This window comes from Megascapheus bottae, chromosome 6 (genome assembly GCF_031878675.1).
Source record: "Megascapheus bottae isolate mThoBot1 chromosome 6, mThoBot2.hap1, whole genome shotgun sequence".
Taxonomy (NCBI): Eukaryota; Metazoa; Chordata; class Mammalia; order Rodentia; family Geomyidae; genus Megascapheus; species Megascapheus bottae.
In genome coordinates, this window is record NC_143514.1 from 20,516,121 (window position 1) to 20,538,353 (window position 22,233).

At 47.3% G+C, this 22,233-nt stretch overlaps 1 protein-coding gene across 3 annotated transcripts in view; it reads right to left on the minus strand.

Annotated features, from left to right (window-relative positions):
• Positions 1-22,233, minus strand: part of Dennd2d (DENN domain containing 2D) — a 55,610-nt gene that overhangs the window by 7,515 nt on the left and 25,862 nt on the right. The window contains exons 1-7 of one of the 3 annotated variants that reach the window (XM_090334408.1): positions 15,155-15,366; positions 9,284-9,459; positions 8,314-8,426; positions 6,466-6,535; positions 5,700-5,777; positions 4,479-4,619; positions 1,825-1,973 (exon numbers count right to left, since the gene is read on the minus strand). In XM_090334408.1, coding sequence (XP_090190534.1) covers positions 1,825-1,973; positions 4,479-4,619; positions 5,700-5,777; positions 6,466-6,535; positions 8,314-8,426; positions 9,284-9,459; positions 15,155-15,212 — 785 coding nt within the window. In that variant the 5' untranslated portion in view covers positions 15,213-15,366. Of the gene's footprint in view, positions 1-1,824; positions 1,974-4,478; positions 4,620-5,699; positions 5,778-6,465; positions 6,536-8,313; positions 8,427-9,283; positions 9,460-10,007; positions 10,278-15,154; positions 15,367-22,233 lie in introns of those variants that run through there. The other 2 variants (XM_090334407.1, XM_090334406.1) reach the window with 2 other exon arrangements.

Consider the following 22,233-nt stretch of genomic DNA (forward strand, 5'->3'; position numbering starts at 1 on the left):
AACACAGATGCGGAAACCTAGGTTCCAATTCTTGGTACTAAGCTAGAATTTCCTGAATCAGAAAGACTGAGTCTCCGAGGGTCTAGTTAATCCCCGGCTGACTGGAAGTCTCCTCCCAGCACGAGCCTGGGGATCTGAAAAAAATCTATGTAGGAAGGAAGTTGGGAATGAGGATATTTTCCTGGAGGTACATCCTCTAATCTTTCCAAATGCTGATGTGAGGCAAAAGGCCAGAGCCTTAGGCCTGAGTCACCATAGAAATCTTCTGCTTCCACAGGGGGCTGGAAGTAGACAAGTTATTTCCAGAGCAGAAGACGAGACCTCTTCCCACAGGGATGAGCCTATGACTTGTTCCTTTGTGGTTATCCTTGATTTTCTTACAATTTTCAGTACACAGACCCGAATCCCTATCCAAGCTTCTTTTCCTCCGGAGAAATTCAGCTCCCCTCTACCTCTGGTATTTCCCAAACTTCCTTTTCTTTTTTGTTTTTTTGTTTTCTATGTAGGTGGTGAGGCTGAATCTCAGGACCAGGCTGCTTTCCCTTAGCTTTTTCCACTCAAGACTGACACCTATCACTTGAACCACAACTCTACTTTTTGCTTTTTTTTTTTTTTCAGGTTAATTGGAGATCAGTGTCTTACAGATGTCTCTGCTAGGGCTAGCTTCAAACCTTGATCCTTACACCTCAGCCTCCTGAGTAGCCAGGCTCCCCAGTTTCCTTTTCTTCCCTAAAGGTCAGAAACCAGAGTTGTCACCTCAACATCATTGATTTTTCCCATCTCCACTGTAAATACATGATTGCATCCTGCTTCACATATACTGCACTGTAAACTTAGTAGAAATAGCAGCTAGGACTTAACAATGTGTACCTGCCAGAATACTAGGCATTAATCTCCAGGACCTTAATGAGGGAGGTAAAATCATTTCCATTCTACAAATACAAGCATGACTTTCAGAAGTTAAGTAACTTCTGGGAACTAGTGGCTTACATCTGCAAGGTACTTACATCTCCTAGCTACTTAGGAGGTTGAAATCTGAGGATCACAGTTTGAAGCAGTCTGGGAAGAAGTTTATGGGCCTCATCTCATTTACCAACAAAAGGCCAGAAGTATAGCTGTGGCTCTAGTGACAGTCTTGAGTAGAAAAAGCCAAATGAGAGCAATAGACCCTTAATTTAACTCTTAGTACAGGCGTGCAAAAAAAAAAAAAAAAAGAAGAAAGAGGGAGGAGGAGGGAGAGAAAGGAGAAAGACTCGGGGAGGGAGAAGAGAGAGAGGAGGGGGAGGAGGAGGATTTGAAACGCCTGCTGATTTTAATCTATATCTATGCTTTTCACCTCTACACAATCCTGCCCCCCCCCCCCCCCCCCCCCCGGCCATAAGGTCAAGAAGCCTGTTGGTGTCTTTCCAATGCTTGGCATTTGGCAGCTGAAACATAAGGAATGTTTGCTAAATGAGTGAATAAATGGATACATGGCCTTACCCTCCATTATCCGCCTTCAAGTCTTGGTCTCCACCCTCTTTCCCCGCCCCCAGCTTTGCAAGGGCAGAATGGTGTCCACATCTGCCCTTAACCTCACCCACTGGTTACCCAAGGGATAGTTTGTCCTTCTCAGAGCTAAGTCAGAAACCTTAGGCACCAATCAAGTTCAGAGACGGGGGCAGGGGAGTTACAGGGACTGCTTCTCTAGGCCTGAAGTACAGCTACAGTATGTGGAAACAGGAGTGTAGGCACCAGGTCCTTCATTCTGACATCCTTGAGAACCTAGCCTGCTCCCTTGAGCCAGAGATCCAGGTCAAGCTGGCCATTCTGCAGTGGGCCCACCTGAGACCTTCTGCCAGGAAGATGATTTTTCTCTCGAGCACAGCAGAAGCAAAGATCTGAATAATCTGCTCAAAACTGAGGCAGTCCAACAGAGAACTAAAATCCACATGCTCAAGGTGGGAATCCAGAGGCCGTGTCAATGAGATGAACTGCAGGAAACAAGGGGGTTGGGTGGAGAGAGAGAGAGAGATGTAAGATCAGACAGACCCCCAAATCCTGGGCCTGGATAAACCCTACGCATTTCCCCTACAGGAAAGATCCTGTCTCCCACGCTGAAAACTTACCAATGCCTTTCCTCTTCCTCCCTCTCCCGCTTCCTTTCTTCCTTCTTCCCTCCCTTCCCTTCTTTCCTCCTTCCCTCCTTTCCTTTTTCTGTGTGTGTGTGTGTGTGTGTGTGTGTGTGTGTGTGTGTGTGTGTTATGCACACACTGACAACAACAAAGACTTTAACTCAAGGCCCCACACGTTCTCTTGGCTGTTTTGTTCAACACTGGTACACTACCACTTGAGCCACACCTCTACTACCAGATTTTTTTTTTGCCAGTCCTGGGCTTTAGCTCAGGGCCTGAGCACTGTCCTTGGACTTTCTCAAGGTTAGAGCTCTACCACTTGAGCCTTAGCACCACTTCCAGCTTTTTTCTACACATGTGGTACCAAGGAATCGAACCCAGCTCTTCATGTAGGCTAGGCAAGCATTCTATGACTAGGCCAAACTCCCAGCCCCCCACTACTATCAGATTTTTGCTGGTTAATTAGAGATGAGGTTCTTCAGACTTCTATGCCCAAGCTAGCTTCAAACTGTGATTCTCAGATCTCAATATCCTCAGTAGCCAGGATTACGGGTGTTAGCCAACTGTCAGCAGTGAATTTCTGCTCTTGGAGCAAAAGGCTGTTTGCCAGAAGGTCTTCACAGGTTGGGCCTTTCCTCCTCTGCAATCCTCCCTTCATTCAATCCTCTTTCAGGCCTCATAGCCTCTCTTAATCACCTAATACTTTCTGGTCTTTTCCTCATGTAATGTCATGGTTTTGATTTCATCATAATGTACTTGGTTTTAATTACCTATTTATTGTCATGTTTATTTACTTAATGTGTCCTTCCTCATCAAACACTTAGCTCCAAGAGATCAGGGACGATGTTCAATATGGTTACTCCTGTGTACCCAGAAAATAAATAGTATCACTTAGAAAACAAGAAAGCACTTAGTACTTTTTTGTCCATTAAATGAAAATTTCCAGCCACTCTCCTATTTCTGTGTGGAAAAGCTTGGAGGTACACACAGGTGCTCCAGAATTCCTAAGGGTCAAGACTAAAGTTCTTAACCACCGCGTTCTTCTCCTTGCTGCCAGTCTGTCCAGTGATTTAAAACAACCCCATGGAACATAGGTGGGGCCTTGGGTTGGGGCAGATGATAAGAAGTAGACAGATGGAGGACGTGAGGTAAATACACAGGCCAGATATCCATGATAAGTCGGGGGACCAAGTGGCAGTTGGAGGTTGGGAGCGAAGTCCCCCACAGAACCCAAACCTCAACAGACATTGTCTATTCGATCACAAAAAAAGACTCAGTGGCTGAGCATTGGAGGCTGAGATCTAAGTGAAGCCAGCAGACAAATCCAAGAGACACTTATCTTCAATTAATCACCACCAATAAGAACAACAACAACAACAACAACAAGAAAAGCCAGAAGTAGAGCTATGGATCAGAGCAGTAGTAGTCTTGAGGGAAAAAAGCTCAAGGATAGCACTCAGACCCTGAGTTCAAGTCCAGCACTGGCACATACACATACACAAAAGTCTCAGTAATCAGGCATCGGTGGCTCACATCTATAAACCCAGCTACTCAGGAGGCTGAGATCTTGAGGATTACGGTTCAAAGCCAACCCAGGCAAGAAGGTTCATGAGTCTTTTAACCAGTCCTGGGGCTGGAATTCAGGGGTGGGCACTGTCCTTGAACGATCTCAAGGCTAGAGCTCTACCATTTGAGCCACAGCACCATTTGCAGTTTATTCTGTGTATGTGGTATGGAGGAATCGAACCCAGGGCTTCGTGCATGCTAGGCAAGCACTCTACCACTAGTCCATACTGTAAGCCCTTATGAGACTCTCATCTCCAATTAACCACCAAAATAGCTGAAAATGAAACTGTAGCTCAGGTGATAGAGTATTAGCCTTGGGCAAAAAAGCACTGGGATGGCATCCAGGTCCTAAGTTCAAACTCCAGGACTGAAACACAAAAGATAAAAGTCTCCGTGGATTTAACAAGTTCTTAGTACTTAAAGGAATCAAGTGAAGACACTCCACAAATCTATGTTTGATTTCAGTTCTGCCTATAATTCTAATCAATTCCTTGTTCCCCCACTTGGCTTAGTTTCTCTGGCCTTTTTTCTTTTTTTGCCAGTCCTGGGCTTTATCTCAGGGCCTGAGCACTGTCCTTGGGCTTTCCTCAAGACTAGTGCTCTACCACTTGAGCCACAGCACCATTTCTGGTTTTTCTATGCATGTGGTACCAAGGAATCGAACCCGATCTTCATGCATGCTAGGCAAACTCCCAGCCCCAGTTTCTCTGGCCTTTTAACCTGACAACAGCAGCAGGAGGTGCCAGGCACCATCACCAGCCAGGCAGAGAATGAGATCTTACCTATGTCTTAACCCACCTCTGTGCCCGAGTCAGGAATAAAGCTCTTGAGGGTAACAGTCTTTCCAGGTGCAGGGAAGGCAGCCTCTCGCAGGCCCTGCATGAACGGGTAGATGACAGCCATGGAGATCTGATGTCTCTTCTCCACTTCATCTAGGATCTGCAGGGAAAGGAGTGTGGGAGGCCTGGTCCAGAGGATGCCCCCGAGCACCGCAAGGGGCTGTCTTATTTTCATGGATCTTCTGGGTCCTTTCGCAAGCTAGCTCTCCCTGACAGAGACTGGTCTCATGCCTAATAATCATACCAAATAATCAAGACTACGTTTGTTCTTGTTTTTGCCTAGCCTTCTGTATACAAATCCATATCCCCCTCTTCTCACACCACCAACATAAAACCACTGCCACCAGAAGGTCATCCCAGAGCAAAGGCATCATGCACAATGACCTTGGCTGGAATAAGAGCACGCAGTGGTAGCCTCCTGGGTGTCACTTTGTACTCCAGCTCCCACCAGTCCCTCCAGGGCCTGAGACTACTTCTGGCCTTTAGAACAATACACAGATAAAAGCTCTGCCCAAGTCAAAGCTGACAGAATTCTTCTTCCAGGAGACCTGCCAATGGGTGGTGCCTGGCCACCAAGATAGGTTGTATCTATTTTTTCTTTTTTTTTCTTGTGCCAGTATGAGGGCTTGAACTCAGGGCTTGCATTCATGTTTGGCTGCTCACTTGAGCCACACCTCCACCTCTAGCTTTTTACTGATTAATTGGAGATGAGTCTCTTATGCTGACTTCCAAGTGAAATCTTCCTATCTCACCTCCTGAGCAGCTAGGATTACAGGTGTGAGCCACCAGTGTCCAGCATGCTCGACACCTCACTTGGGCCTCACAACAGCCCCAGGAGCCTGGAAGGTAGTGATCTTTAGATCTACATGACCGATGAGGAAACGGAATAGCCTCAAAACACCTGAGGCTATTCTCCTTGTTTGGCATCAAAAACTTTCTTCCTTAAAGGAAGTGGACACAGTGGCTTTCTGGGGGTAAAGACAATCCTCTAAATCACTTGAAATCAAGTGGATCCCAACTCCCTCTCTTCCTGGCTGCCCCAATGTCCCTGATGCTGACTGCGGCTGTCAGGAAGCAGCTTCACGAAGGGCTTGCGTTGCACAGGTAGGGCCAGCAGCCAGACAGATCTGGGAAGATGAACAGGCCCAACAGGCCCTGAGGAATCTTGTTCCACTCCTACCTTGGCAAACAAGCCGAAGGAACCGATGCAGCTGATGATGCAGTACACTTTGGGAAGGCGAGGACCAGGACCTGTGGGCTAAAGAGGAACAAGAGGTTCCTTCAGGGCTACAGCCTCCCTAGGGGGCTTCTCCCCATCTGACTAATGGGGCTCAGAGAAAGCTAGGAGTGAGAGTTAACGGCAGGATGGGAAAGGCCTGGTTGTATAGAGGTTTCATTCATGGGATCGGCAGCAGAGAATATTGCCTTGAAGGAGCTGGGGTCTCAAGAGCAAACCCTCCTTCCTTCAGGGCCATTGTGATGTAAAGTTTAGATAGAGAAGGAATAAGTGAGTTTACATGAGCAAAACGGCACTGTAAAGGTGCCTTGGAGAACACTTCTAAGACCCTAAAATTTGAAGGCAGTTGCATGAATCTCAGTTGCTACTTGGCAGGATCCAGAAGCCCACAGCAAGAAGGCCTGGATAGAGAAGATGGAAGTCATGTTGAGCCTCCCACAAATGGACCTACTAAAAGTAGGAGAGGGCACAGCTCAAAGCCTGGGGCTGGGATCTTTAGCAAGGTCCCCAGGGGCAGGTGAGGAGACGCTAGGTCCTGATTTCGGTGGGGTTGCCAGGGGGCACACTAACATGACAACAGCTGTGAGGCTGTGCACTCCCTTCCACCACTAGCCCTGAGCCTGGGCTTTTGCAACTGAGGCTTGAGCAAGCCCAGCTGTGGAGAAGAGAAGGCTACAGAGCGGAGAGGACAGTTCTGAGCAGCACAGACCAAGAGGCGTCTGCAGTATCCGATCTTCCTGCTCCCATCCACATTGGTCAGGACGAAGGAGAAGGTCTCCCTAAGAAAAAGAAAGGGCTTAGTGTACATTTTCTTTTTTTTTTTTTTTTGCCAGTCCTGGGCTTGAGCTCAGGGCCTGAGCACTGTCCTTGGACTTTCTCAAGGCTAGAACTCTACCACTTGAGCCACAGCACCACTTCCGGCTTTTTTTTCTATATGTGGTACTGAGGAATTGAACCCGGGTCTTCATGCATGCTAGGCAAGCACTTTAACCACTAGGCCAAACTCGCGGCCTTAGTGTACATTTTCTCACTAGCTTTTTTTTAAAAAAACAAGAAAGTAGTCAATGTTAGAGGCATGGAGAGGAAGACACAGGGGAGTTGCTATTTAACAGCAATTACCCCAGTAATTTATCGAGCACATTCAGGGCATTAAGCCCCAAACGCATCATCACCTTATTTAAATCTCGAAATAACCAGTTCAATTATTACCCAAATTTTGAAGAGGAAGAAACTGAACCTCCGAATTTTTTTTTCCCTTTTTGTACTGTACTGGGTCTTGAACTCAAAGGCACTGCCCCTTAGCTTTTTGGCTCAAGGCTGATGCTCTATCACTTGAGCCACAACTCCATTTCCAGCTTGTTTTGGTAGTTAATTAGAGATAAGAGTCTCACAAACTTTCCTGCCTTGGATGGCTTAGAACCACAATCCTCAGATTTTAGACTCCTAAGTAGCAAGGATTACTTATGTGGTGCCAATGTTAGCCTAAAAGGCTGGCCTGCCTGCCTGCTTTTTGTTATTGTTGTTGCCAGTCCTGGAGCTTGAACTCAGAGCCTGGGTATTGTCTCAGAGCATTATTTGCTCAAGGCTAATGCTCTACCACTTGAGCTACAGTGCCACTTCTGGCCTTTTCTGTTTGTGTGGTACTGAGGAATTGAACCAGGGCTTCATGTATGCTAGGCAAACACTCTACCACTAAGCCATATCCTCTGCCTGCTTTCTTCCTTTCCCTTTCTTTCCCTCACACATAAGTGTTAAGGCCAGAATGTGAACTCAAGTAGTCAATTTTAAAGATTCCTGATATTATCATTCTAGAATTCCAAGGCCTTCTGCTGAGTCCATCTTCTGCAGGCAGAGAGTCAAAAGCAGTAATTATCACTCTGGGGTAGGCAGGGGGGGATGACTCTCTTTGATTTGACAATAGGTCAAAATGAAGCAAAGATTTTTGGCCTTAAAAGTAGCAACACGCCTGTAGCTCACGCCTGTAATCCTAGCTACTCAGGAGGCTGAGATCTGAGGATCAAGGTTCAAAGCTGGCCTGGGCACAAAAGACCCTGAGACTCTTATCTCCAAGTAACCTCTAGAAAACAGGAAGTGGGGCTTGGCTCAAGGGGTAAGGCAATAGCCTTGAGCTGAAGAGCTCAGGGACAGTGCCCAGGCCAGAGTTCAAGCCCCATGACAAAAAAAAGAAAAAAGAAAAGGAAAGTAGCAACACATGCTTGACGTGGTGGTATATGCCTATAACCCCTATAACCGCTATGCAGATGGTCTAGATAAGAGGAGCCTGATCTCAGGCAGATCACAAAAAGCTACATGCTGTCTAAATAATAACCTCAAGTTGTTTTTGATGTTTTGTTGTTGTCGTTGTTGTTGTTTTGTCTCGAGCCACAAAGCACTTGCCTAGCAAATATGAGTCCCTGAGTTCACACCCAGTACAGGGGAAGGGGAGGGGAGTAAACTCCACGCACTTAAGTGTTATGGAAGCACAGGATCCACATGGTGGCTCACACTTACTCCTTCTCTCTCAATCTGACACCGGTGCCCCAAGGCTGAGCGTTACCTGGGATACTCAGTGAGTGGTGCCCACTCATTCCCATCTGGGAAGCAGAACAAAGGTATGGCTTTGAGCAGTCGCTCTTCCTCTTCCTGCTGACCCCGAAGCAGGTTCTCTCGCTATAAGGAAAAGACACAGTGGGTTGTTGGGGCAGAAGAGAGGAGCAAAAGGCTGATTGGGCTTCTTTTGAGGTGTTAAAACTATCTGAGGATAAGCTTTTCCATTGGTCAAGGGGCCAAAGAATTCCTAGGCTCACTTCACACAAGTCTGCCTGGAATGGCCCCCTTAGACAAAGGAGCTCCTTCTGGGCCACTTCAAGATAAACTTGGGATAGACTTCTTTCCTTTCTATATAGATCCTCGAGATCTAGAAGTCAGAGGTTCCACTGACTACAGAAAGGCTCTGCATTGGCCCAGACCTTAGGAGGGTTAACATCAGAGAGATACCACATCAGAGAAGAGAAGCAAGCACTTCAGCTACTGAAGCTGCTAACAAGAGGGGTTAAGAAGGATGCCCAATTCACACCCTTTCACCCACTGCAGGATCAAACATGAAGAAGTCTGATGCTTAGGCTGTGGCTGAGTCCTGGGCCTGCCTGCTGGCTGTGAGCTGCCCCACCCTCTCCTTTTCTCAACCACCAGTGAGAGAAGCAGATCACAAAGTTAACAGAAAGTAAGCTTCTCAGTAGAGAAAAGTGACTAAAGGTAGAATTTGAAAGAATCAGGAGGCCCCAGAGGGGTAAGAACATGTGCCAACTTTCTCTGCTAGGAAGGCTCAGTCTTTCAGACTGACTAGCAGACCTAGATTCAAGGGGCCCTAGATTCTTTGGGTAATAGCAGAACATTAGAGCCAGATTACAAAAGAAATGAGAGCAGCGAGCTCAGAGCTCAAGCCCAGGCAGGTAGAGAGAGGAAGTATAAAATCCCTTGAGCCTTTCCAACAGTCCTCTGTGCACCCCTCACGTTCAAGTCCTTACCTTGGGAAACTGGTAGGTAATGGTGGGCTCATAGTCATCCTCCGAATGCTTTTTTTTCAGAGAAACCACCAGAAGATATTCAAAGAAGTGCTGTCCCCCAGCAAAGCTGGATAGGGAATGGTCCTGAGTCCTTTCTGGTTCCTTTGTAGCTTCTCCTGGGTTGTCTTGGGGGGTTCCTGAAACCGAGAAGCCAAGTTCCCTTCAGTATATCATTCATCAGTCCAGCTGGAGGCTTCTGGGTCAATCTGGGAAACCTCTACCCCTCACGGCTATCTTGCTCGTGCTGAGATAGCTGGAGCCAGTGCAGCACTGCCAGTCACCAGATAGAACCAAGGCCGGGGCCAAGTGGGCAGTTTCCACACCTGTCTTGGGAAACTGAAAACCATGGGAGAGCCAAGAGAAGGGGAAAAAAAAATCACAGATGTGGAAGCTGAAGAAAGGAATTAGAGAAGCCATGAGGCCACGTGCAGCCAGTACCATGGAATTTCTACCTGCTTGGGCAGTTCTGGAATGGTTTTCCAGGTGAATAAACTCATACAAACTCATCAGAACAGGCCCACCACCCCCACCTCTCAGAAGGCACAAGTAGTTCAGCAAAGCAACAAAGGAAAACCTACCTGGCTAAGACACTGGGGCCTATAAAGAACAGAAAAACAAAAACAAAAATAGAGCTTATTTGAGAGGGTCATAAGAAAAAAAAGGAAGTGAGCAATCCAGTCCTGACCTGCTGGGAGTCCAGGTAACCAGTTTCGTAAAAGCCTGAGGGCTCGGCCTACCCTCCGTCCTTCCATCTTCCTGTATCTTTAGGAGCATGAAGGACTCTCTTTTTCACCCCCAGGCTGGCTACAAACAACCTATGATGCTGCTGCTTCCGTCTCCAGCCACAATTCTGTGAAGCACAGCCACACTGTCTTCCAGAGATGGCAGGGCAGTTTCCATCCTGGGCACTCCGTAATTGAGAAAGAAGGATCTAAACAGACCCAGCAGGCAACTGAACATATATAGTGATTCTGACACAGCCAGCATCCTGGCAGTGCAGCTCAGTTCTCAACTCCTCCCCAGAGCCCCAGGGTGTGGTGAGAAGAAAGGTCATAAGCAAACATCTCTGAGGCTGGGCTGCTTCTGGGCTCTGAGCTTTGAGTTCTGAGCTGTGAGTTGTACAGTCAGTTTACTTACAGTAAAGGCCCAATGGCACTGGAACGGTGGCCTGCTCTCAGGACCAATTTGGATCTTGCATCCTCAGGACTTAATGGCAGTATTTCACTTTTCAACTTGGTCAACAAAAGCCTGAAAATCCCACAAAGCCACCTGCCAAATTCTAGAACCTCCAAGATTTCAAGATATCCATTAAGAGCAGAGGACAAAAATCTAAGGAGAGAATCACAAAGCTGCAACATCTAAGCACTTCATCATATTTATATAAAATAATATTCATATTGACATGAACTTCCAAGATATGGAAACAAAAGACTTTCTTTAATTTGCTTTTTGTTTCTTTTTCTGATGGTTCTATATTCTTTATATGCAGTGTATTCAAGTGTATATCTGGGGGGGAGGGTACAGTATCTCAGGAAAACAGGTTAAAGAAGTACAGCATCCTTGTTTTCTGCAGGGGGCCGGGAGTTTGGCCTAGTGGTAGAGTGCTTACCTAGCATGCACGAAGACCCGGGTTCGATTCCTTGGTACCACATACTTAGAAAAAGCCGGAAGTGGTGCTGAGGCTCAAATGGTAGAGCTCTAGCCTTGAGAAAAATCCAGGGACAGTGCTCATGCCCTGAGCTTAAGGCCAAGACTGGCAAAAAAAAAAAAAGTACAGCAGTGGAGAATACTAGACACTGGGTGGAGACGGGAGAAAGGGAATGGGAAAGAATGAGGAAACAGATAACATTGTACAAAAGGAAATGTAGTTATTACCTGATGCATGGAAATGTTACCCTTCTGGATATCACCTTTACAATAAAATTAAATTTTTAAAAGGGGGTTCACAGGATATACCTATTATCCTAGCTACTCAGGAAGTGAAGATTTGAGGATAGCAGTTCAGAGCCAGCACTAGCAGGAAAGTTTGTGAAATTATCTCCAATTAAGTAGCAAAAAGCTGGAAGTGGAGCTGTGGCTTGAGTGGTAGCGTACTACCCTGAGCAAAATAGCTCAGGGACAGTGTCCAGGCCATGTGTTCAAGCCCTAGACCTATCACCAAAAACAAACAAACAAACAAAAAAAAACAGCACAACTAAAACCCTTCAGATCTTTCATCAAAAGCACAGGACAGGTGGCTGGCTCATGCCTGTTATCCTAGCTACTCGAGATCTGAGGATCAGGGTTCAAAGCCAACCCCAACAGGAAAAAATCGGAGACCCTTACCTCCAATTAACTACCAAAAAGCCAAAAAGTGGAACTGTGGCTCAAGTGGTAGAACAACAGCCTTGGGTGCAAAAGCTGGGGAGTAGTGCCCAAGACAGTGTTCAGATAGGTCACAAGAAAAAGAAGACAAAAGGAAGAAGAGTATAGGACCAAACACTCCCTGCCACCATGGTGCCACCACCTTGCCCTAGTTATGCTAAACAGACTTGGTCTCATAATTATCCAAGTGGAAGAGGGAATCCTTGAAGTCTATATGGACCCCAAGATTCTTTTTTGATGGTAGAGAATAAGTCCAGGGCTGAGCTGAGTGTTACAGATATTTCCAGAACAACTCCAACAACTCTTTCTCTCCCTGTGGCATGTGCTAGGCTAAAGCAGATACTAGGGCTGTCCCAGGGTCCAGCAGCTTCTCTCTTTCCAAATAGGAAGTACTGACTCAGGAAACTGTCCCCAGCATAAAGCTGGGCACTGGTTGCATTCGCTGCCAGAAATCACTCAACAGCAGTGCAAAGCACCCAGGTGCTCTCCACCCTACCCCCACTCTTGCTCTAACTTTCTCCCTGTTGGGCCAGGTCAGCAAGCTGAAATGCATTGTCCGAAGACTGAAGAAGAGAGAAAAAGATAGTACTACATCATCTACGATCCCTACAGAAACCTTTGTTCCTCTGAAGTAGGGTCTCACCCTGTAGCCATGTAACCCAACTGTCATGAAACTCACTACATCATAGCACAGGTCTCCAACTCCTGCCTCATCCTCCTGAGTACAGGGATTACAGGTATGCACAACCACACTGCTCAGAGAAACTTCAGAAAACTCATAGGGTAAGATGGAAGGACTTGTGCCAGAAAGTTGCTTCAGAGGTGAGGCTGGAGGCAAAGCTATCTGACAATAAATAGTGTTGCCATTCTTGCAGCCCTTTGGAAAGGAGTGGAGTGCTAGAGTAAGAAAGGGGTTTTAGGGTGAAAAAGACAGCTAGCCTGTCCTTAGAACTCTTGACAGTAACTAATGAAAGCCAGGATTCTAGAAGGCTGGGGGTGTGACTCAAAAGGCACACAAGCCGGCTTAGCCAAGTATAAGGTCTTAAGTTCAGCCTACTTTCCCCATCTTAAACCACAGAAAAGCAGGACCCAGGCATGACTTGGGAGGTGGGGCAGGGAGCCCTAGTCACAGTAATAAGGATGTTTTGAATACTTCACCAGGTAAAGAATGTGATTCAGAGCACAGAGTTGGCACCATTGTCTTACAACCTATACTGACCTGTTGCTGCATAGTCCTTTTGGCCTGTCTGAAGAACAAGCAGCATCCAGATTCAGAAAGTGAGACATAAGAGCAACTAATAGGTTATTTAATAGGGATCTGTTGCAGGTGAGACTTGTCTAGGGTCCTTCCTCTGAGAGCATTCCACAGCAAATATCCCACAGAGTTTGCAAAGGGCCTTGAGAACCAGAACCTTCTCCTGATGATCCAGAAGCTCAGGAAACCACATTCTTTCCTAAATCCTTGGAGCAGCATTTTTAGCCTGTTTCCTCCTGCTTTATCAGTTAGGAAGAGATAGGGGAACAGCCAAAGTCAAAAATCCTTGACAAAAAAAAAAAGTAACTAGACTTTGGGACTGAGGTCTGGAAAATTTAACAAAAGACTGCTTGAGAAATCTAACATCTATCAAACTTATATATTTCATATTTCAAGCTCCAGCACTGGCGGGGGGGGGGGGAATGGAGAAAGGAGGGAGAGAGGGAAGAAGGGAGAGAAGGGAATACAGGATCAAATACTCATTGCCACCAAGATATCACTGCCTTAATCTGATTAAGAGAAGAAGAAGAAGAAGAAGAAGAAGAAGAAGAAGAAGAAGAAGAAGAAGAAGAAGAAGCAGCAGCAGCAGCAGCAGCAGCAGCAGCAGCTTAGTCGAATAATTATGTAAATAGAAGAGAGTCCTCAAAGTCTGCTGGAAGCCCAAGGATCCTCTCTTGATAGTGTAGAGAATAATTTAATCACTGAATCCTCCAGGCCCGGGGAAGGAAGGATTATTTAGAACCGGCAAAGGAGCCACCCTTTCAAGAGAAGTCAGGAGTCTGGTTACACTTGCTCTTCCACCAGGAAGTCCCTCCCACAGCCACCTGACTGAAGTCCCCGAATTGTCCAGAATACAGGTGAGGGGATTTTCTGGCATCTGGAGAGGATAAGCTAACATTTCCTCTTTAAACTGAGCTGTGATCAGTCCAGGCCCACAGGCCCACAACCCCACAAGTCCTTCCCAGCTACCCCCCCCCCCACACACACCCAGTAAACAAATACCCAGCTGTCAGAAAGGCAAAAGAAGGAATGGGAAAATCCCCAGGAAGCTGAAGGATCCCCTGGAGGTTGAGGACACACTCTGGTGGCCTGACAGTTCCTACACTTCCCGTTCAAACGTCTCATCCACTCGTTTCTCAACATCTGGGAAAGTCACCGCAATACATCGCCAGCCCTCGTTTGGAGGAGCGGAGTGTGGGGGGGGCGGGGGGGGACAACTGGAAGGTCTCCTGCGAGCCTAGGAAGCAGACCCCGACCACTTGAGCAGACCTCCCAGTCTGGGAGCCTAGGAAAACCAGGCTATACTCGTGGAGAAGGGCGGAAACGCGCTCAGGTGCAGCCACTGCGCAAAGCCCAGACCCCCCCTCTCCCCACGGCGCAGGTGGACCTGCCAGGTGCTGGAAGACACGGCGAGGGTAGGAAAAGAGGCGACGACCGAGGCAGAGTGACAGGGCGAGGAGCAGATCCGAAGCCACCGCGGTTCAGAGAGGACGACACCGGCCTCCCCTAAGGGGATCTGCCCAACGTGGCCCCCATCCATGCGACCATTAATGATTGCCTTTCTCCCCGCAGGAAACTAACATGGGTTCTCAACTGAAGGCGCACCGCCGCGGGCAGGGGGGAGGGCAGGACGGGCGCCCGCGTCTGGGTCATACCGGACCAGCAGCTGAGCAGGTGTCCTGAGCAGGGCTACCTGCCTGACACAGCCGGCACACAACCCCACTACCCCCACCCCCAGGAGGGGGCGAATGTCGTCCCGGAGACCCCGTTTTCGTGCGCCCCCCCCCGCGGTGTGCGTGCAACAGGGACTAATAAAAGCTGTACCCAGTTCAGGCCGCGACGTGGGGCCGAGGCGGCGCCTCCTGGAGGGCACGGCAGCCCCGGGCGCTTCAGGCACCCCGCGGTTGCACCACTTAGCTTCCTGGATAAAAGGACACGTGGCCCGGGGGCCCCACAACCGTTTCCCCCGGGCTCCCGCCTCCCCTTCACCCCGCAGGCCTGGTCACTCCCGCTGGCCTCCACCCCGCTGCGCCCGTTCCTTAGCACCTTTACCTGCGCGATCGCCCGCGCGCGGGACCCACGCTCCAACTGCTCGTGGATCCCGACTCCCCTCTGCGCCACCCTACCCTGGTCCCCAACACCCTCCAGCCTGCAGTCCCGGCGCCCCGCGGCCCCGCGCCCGCACCCCGGCGCGCCCCCAGGCCGGCACTAACCCCCGTGGCCGCGCTTCAGTCTCAGGCTGGCTCGCAGGCGGCGCCCGAGCCCATCCATGGCCCCGCGAGTGCCCGGCGCTCGCTCCCCGGTCCGCGCGGCCCCACCCCCCGGCCGTGACCTCCGCGGGGCCGGAGACTTTCACTTTCACGCGGGAGGGGGGCGCGGGGACAGGTCCGGGGCGGGGCAGCGCACCTGGGCGGGCCCGCTCGGCCCCGGGCCCCCGGCAGGGCTGCGCCCCGTACCCGGTGCCAGAGGGCGCTCGACGCGTGTCCGGGAGGGGCGGTGCCAGCACTCGCCCACCCTCCAGGAAGCTCCACTTTCGGATCCCCGAGTTCCCGAGCGCGCAGGATCGTGCCCGAAAGCCTCCCGCCTCCAAGGGACACTTTCCAGGGAGCCCCAAACTAACCCCAGAAGCGAGTAAACGTTCAGTGCTCTACACCCATTTAACTCTCTCCACATCCCCACATCTGGGTTGGCCTCGGGTGCTCTCGACGTCTCTGGTGGTATTGGATTGTTTTCCCAATGAGAGTGAATTAAGATAAGGAGGAAGGCTTTGACCTCGCCTTTCAACCAACCTTGTTCTTTTGAGCTCAACAAGCTCTAGTGCTGGTGAAGCATGCCTGGAGCTGCTCTGGAGGCTTGAGATCTGAGGGTTAAGGTTGGAAGCCAGCTGGGGGCAGGAAAGTCCCAGAGATTCTTATCACCAGTTAATCACAAAACACAAAACAAAAAATTGGAAATGAAGCTCAAGTAGTAGAGTGTCAACCTTGAACGAAAAAAAAAAAAAACCTAAGGGAAAGCATCTAGGCTCTGAGCTGAAGACCCAGCATTGAAAACATGAGATGAAATAGATGGCAATCTCCCCATCCTAGCATCAGAGAGATGGATGAGACCCTGGGGGTGGGGGAGGGGCGGATACCTTTCTGTTTGCTCTCATCAAAATAAGGGACTTAACCGCAACACTAACTCTGCTCTCAAGTACCAAAGCAGACTTTCAGACCCTCCTCCCACTTCTCACCTTCACTCACCACCAAAAGCCATCCTGACTTCAGACTCCAGATCCACAAGCACCACTTGCTGACCAATCTTAGTCTCAGTTTCAGGCATGGAGGTCAGTGGGAAGAGGAAACTCTTTGTAGGAAAATGTCTGAGAGCCAGGGGAATGACCCTCAGACTCATAGCCCTTTTCCTTCTCCTCACAACCACAGACCTAAGGGGTGTGCACAAGTTAGGAAGACAGCCCTAGTATTAAACTGTCTACTCTTAGCCCAGAGGTTCTAAAAATTGCCTTTACTCTGGGCGTAGGCAATTTTTACTTAATTATACAGCTTTTTGTTTGTTTCTGCTTTTTATGCCAGTACTCAGGCATGAACTCTGGGCTTCGATTCCTTAGCTATTTTGCTCAAGGCTGGCACTCTACCACTTGAGCCACAGCTCTACTTTTGGAATTTTGGTAGTTAATTGGAGATAAGGGTTTCAAAGACCTTCCTGTTCAGGCTGGTGCTTTGATTCATAATCCTCAGAACTCAACCTCATGAGTGGCTAAGATTATAGGCATGAGCCACCAGGACTCAGTTACTACAATTCATTTCATTTCCCTATTCTCAGGATTCCTGCACATAAGGACACAGCACTTCCTCAAAAACCTTCCCTTATTGAGATGCGTGCCTCATATCTGATGGTGTACCCGCATGAAAGATTTCTCTAAGTGGTAGACGACTAGGGGTGTCCATTGTCCACCTATTTCATGGTTCTCCCAACCAAACTACTTTCATTGCTTTCAAATCAGATGAAGAGGTGTGGGGATGAAGCTCAGTAGTAAAGCACTTTTCTAGCATTCATAAAACCCTGGTGCTCTCTCAATTAACCAATCAATCAATAATACAGCCAGATGAGTCATGGTACCCACTTGTCATTAAGAGTCCATGGGAACCCAAAACTTTTTTTCTGCCATTATACACATTTGTTTCTATTTCAGTTCCTGTTCTCTGCACCATTATTCCTAACTTAGACATTGGTCCTATTTTTCTACTCTGTGGTGATAGTTGAGATCAGAAATAAGGTTAAGACTTTGCTGAGGATTTAAGTCTTTGCTTTGTGATAAGAGAAGTATGTCAGAAAGAAGAACTTAAGCCTGGTTTAGTAGTGTACACCTCTAATTCCAGCTACTGGGAAGCTGAGATAAGAGAATCAAAAGTTTGAGGACTGTCTAGATTATCTAGTGAGTTGGGGGACAGAATGGGCAACTTAGTAAGACCCTGCCTTAAAATTAAATAAAAATATTTTAAAGGGCCAGGGTGTAACTATTAGAGCACTTTCCCAATATTAGGAAAATAAGAGAAGAGGAGAGGGGAGAAGGAAAGGGGAAGGGAGGGAGGAGGGGAAGGGAATGGAGAAAAAACTTACAGATGCAGCATTACTGCATCTTGGGAGCTGTGCAGTCCTGTCTTGGAGATTTCTAAGCCCCTAAGCAGCAATGCCCTCCTGACCTGACTCCCCTGGAAATGCTGTGGAGCCCTGCCTCAGTAGTCACATGTTGTCCATGATGTTCAAATTGATATAATGGACATAGGCTTTGAGCTGAACAACAGCAATGAAGGCAACAAGCCATCAGTGCAAGCACAGCATCCATAGCTCGATACTGCTCTTCTGGTCGAGATGATCAGAGGCTTAGGATATAGATAGATAGATAGATAGATAGATAGATAGATAGATAGATCCTTCTTGGCTTCTAATCTCTTGGGAGAATCAATGTGAACAGTAAGCTACACATGTGCTAGGAGCAAGTAATGACATCTGGGACTAGGAAAGGACATTTCAGTCTTTAACATTAGTACCCAGAATTCCTGGAGCCATGGTATAAATCAATCTCTTCCTCCCACCCTCTGTATCTCCCCCCCCCATATTTGATAGCCAATAATTACTTGATTTGGGGGGAAGGGAAGTCCTTGAATGAAATGCCCCTGAGTACCCATGCTTCTTTGTGTTTTCTCTGGTCTCATCCTTGATATTTTGTACTCCACTGCATGAACCACAGGTCTTCTGGCTTTTTGATGGTTAATTGGAGATAAGAGTCTCTTAGACTTTTCTGCTTATGCTAGCTTTGAACCAATATCCTCAGATATCAGTCTCCTGAGTAGCTAGGATTATAGGCATGAACCACCTTGTTCCAGCATTTTATTTTTTGCCTGCACTACGGCTTGAACTCAGAATGTAGGTGTTGTCAATGAGACTCTTTTGCTCAATGATAATGCTTTACCACTTGAATCACAGGGCTATTTCTGGATTTTTCTGAATGGTTATTGGAGATAAGATTCTCACAGACTTTCCTGTTTGCCTGGCTTTGAACTTCAATCCTCAGATCTCAGCAACCTGTCCCTGCATCTTGCACATGCTGATACCTCCACTTCTCATCTCACTGCCTTCTATTCACTTTTTATTTATTATTTTAGTAGTGCTCAGGTTTTGAATTTAGTGCATTGCTGTCAGGTATTTTTTTTTTTTTTTGGCGGGTCATGAGGCTTGAACTCCGGCCTGGGTACTGTCTCTGAGTTCTTCAGCTCAAGGCTACTGCCTTACCCTTGAGCCAAGTCCCACTTCCTATTTTCTAGAGGTTAATTAGAGATCCAAGTCTCAGGTCCTTTTGTGCCTGGGCTGGCTTTGAACCTCCATCCTCGGATCTCAGTCTCCTGAGTAGCTAGGATTACAGGTGTGAGCCACCTCTACAGCTGCTGCTGGGCTTGCTATCTTGAACAATGCCCCTGGTTCAGTTTTGCTTTGTTTATTTTTCAGATAGGATCTGGTGATTGCCCAAGGCTAAGCTTCAGAGCCAATTCAATTTATGCCTTCCATGTAGCTAAGATGATGGATAAGCATTATTACACCTGGCTTATCTGTTGAGATGAGGCAGTCTCACTAGCTTTTTGCCCAAGTTGGCTTCAAATTATATTTCTCCTCATCTCCATAACCTCAGTAGTTGGAATTACAGGCATGAAGTCACCATCCCTGGCTTTCAATCCATCCTTAGTGTCTTACTTAAATGCCTGTTCCCGAGAAGACTTCTTTGATTCTTGTTCCAACTTTAAATTACACTGTCACACTGTCTCCTTTCCTCTCCTTTCCTTCTCCTATCATTTTTTTTTTTTTGCATGTGTGTGTGTATGAGTCATGGGGCTTGAACTCTGGGCCTGAGCATTATACCTGAGCTCTTCAGCTCAAGGGCTCTTCAGCTCAGTTACCGCCCTACCCCCGAGCCACAGCCCCACTTCCCATTTTCTGGTGGTTAATTGGAGATAAGGATCTCATGGACCTTTTAGTGGTTGGGCTGGCTTTGAACCTTAATCCTCAGATCTCAGCCTCCTGAGTAGGCAGGATTACAGGTGTGAGCCACCACGCCCAGCTCTCCTCTCATTGTTTGCTCTCTTCTCTCCCCTGCCTTGCCCATTCCTCTACTTTTCTCCCTTCCTTTCTCCTCTCCTCTCTTTCTTTGTTTTGCAGTACTAGGAATGAAACTCAGGACCTTACACATGCTTGCATGCTAGGCAAGTACTAAACAGGCCAGCCCTTTTTTCTTTTTCTTTTTGAGACAGCATCTTGCATCTTGCTTGTGTCCCCTAGTTGGCCTAGAATTAACCACCCTTCTCAGCTTGCTTAGTGATGAGACTTATAGGTATGTGCCACCATGCCCAGGGAACACTGGAGGTGTCTTCTATGGGAATTGTACTTAAATAGTAGGAATTAGAATTTTTTTTCATACCTGAATTACGATGGAATGTCTTCATTGCCCACTTGGGTTCCCCTGCCCCCCACCTTTTTTGTTCCTCTATACCTTACCAGTGTCAGAACTAGCAAATTCTGACTGCGTAGTGACATAAATTATTTATTTATTTATTTATGACCAGTCCTGAGGCTTGAACTCAGGACATGGGCACTGTCCCTGAGCCTCTTTGTGCTCAAGGCTAATGTTCTACCACTTGGGTCACAGTACCACTTCTGGCTTTTCTTGAGTGGTTTATTAGAGATAATAGTTTCATAGACTTTTCTACCAAGGCTGGCTTTGAACCATGATCCTCAGATCTCAACCAACTTAGCAGCTAGGGTTATAGGCATGAGTAACTGGTACCCAGCTAAATTTTAGAATTTCAAAAGGTCAATAGAAAAAGACAATATGAAAGGCATGCTGGGAGCAATTTCAGCAGTGGGACAGCAGGGCAGGACAGAGTCCAGCAGGGACTCTCTGCCTTGGTCCTTTTCTTCTTTGATGAACAATTGTCTTCCTTAAGGAGAGCAGAAACAGATAACAGAGAATAAGCACTTAGCATGGTTTAGAGCACTCAAATATTGTATCGTATTAATTGACTAACACCTTACCCCATTTTTCTGGCTCATCCTAATAACAAAGCCAAAGAAATCATGACACCAGTGTCCCAACTATTTTCTTCCTCTCCCCTCCCCGCCCCCTGCCAACTCAGGAAGGACATTGTTCAGAAGGACCGGCTGATAAGTGACCACGCCATGTGGAAGCTAAGGCAATGACAAAAGGCCTGGGAAGATAACCAGAAGCAAGGAGGAAGGCCACAGTAGGCAGAAGCTGGAGGGAAGAGGTGATGGCTGGGGTGGGTATGAGGAGTGGGGGTAGCAGAGGGAGTTTAGATCCCAACCACACCACATCCGGAGAACTCAACAAGGACTCTCTCTTCTTCCCTTGGGGCTCCCACAGAGAGAATAATGCCTCCTCTTTTCTTTCCTTTCCTCTCTTATTCTCCTTTTCCCAACACACACACACACACACACACACACACACACACACACACACACACCAGGACATAATAAATTGTACAGGACTCTAGACATCCACATACAGGAGAGAGGCACAAAGGTGCAATAGCTATGAGCTTCTGATCACAATAAGACAATATTAATCTAAATGGGGATATATATATATATATATATATATGGGGTGTGTGTGTGTGTGTGTGTGTGTGTGTGTGTGTGTATACCATGTAAGCATCTATCTCAAAAGTGGTGAATGCAGCCACTCAAACTGTGAGTGTTTAGAGGGAATTTCAGACTTGTACCCTTGGAATTAAAGAGGGAGCATAAAATCCAGCACTAGCCAGAAGATGCAACTTAATCTCAACAACCAAAAGAGATTATAATTGTAGTTCCTGAGGACCCGGAGTCAAAGCCAACTTGGGCAGACAAATCTAAGACTCTTGTCTCCAGTTAACCAGCAAAAAGCTGGAAGGGGTGGTGTGGTTCAAGTGTTAGAGCACCAGGCTTGGGCAAAACAGCCAAGGAAGAGCTCAAGCCTCAGTATTGGCACAAAACATACAAAATAAATTTAAAATAATAATAACATAAATCCCAAAGAGTTGAGCTTTTTAAAATTTTTTTAAAAATCCTTATCCATTAGTATGACTAAGTCATAGTAACTCAAACTTAGTTCCAAGGAGATATCTTCCAGCTCCACCAAGGATCTTTCCTGTCCAATATAACTTCCTGAATTCTTGCAAAAGACCAAGGGGAATTTTAGCTAGGAACAAATTTTAAAGAATTAAGGGCAATACAATAAAAAAAAATTAAAAAAAAAAGAATTAAGGGCAAGGGCTTGGAATGTGGCATAGTGGTAGAGTGCTTGCCTAGCATGCATGAATCCCTGGGTTCAATTCCTCAGTACTACATACAGAGAAAAAGCTGAAAGTAGTGCCCTGTGATTCTACTGGTAAAGTGCTAACCTTGAGCAAAAGAAGCTCAGAGACAGTGCCCAGTTCCTGAGTCCAAGCCTAAAGACAGGGAGAGGAGAGAGAAGAAAGATAGGAGAGAGAGGAGAGGAAGGGAGGGATGGAGAGAGAGAGAGAGAGAGAGAGAGAGAGAGAGAGAGAGAGAGAGAGAGAGAGAGAGAGAGAGAGAGAGAGAGAGAGTGTGTGTTAAGAATAAGCCAGGTTGGCTGGGAGTTTGGCCTATTGGTAAAGTGCTTTCCTACAATGCAGCAAGACCTGGGTTTGATTCCTTAGTACCACATGCATAGAAAAAGCCAGAAATGGTGCTGTGGCTCAAGTGGTAGAACTCTATCCAT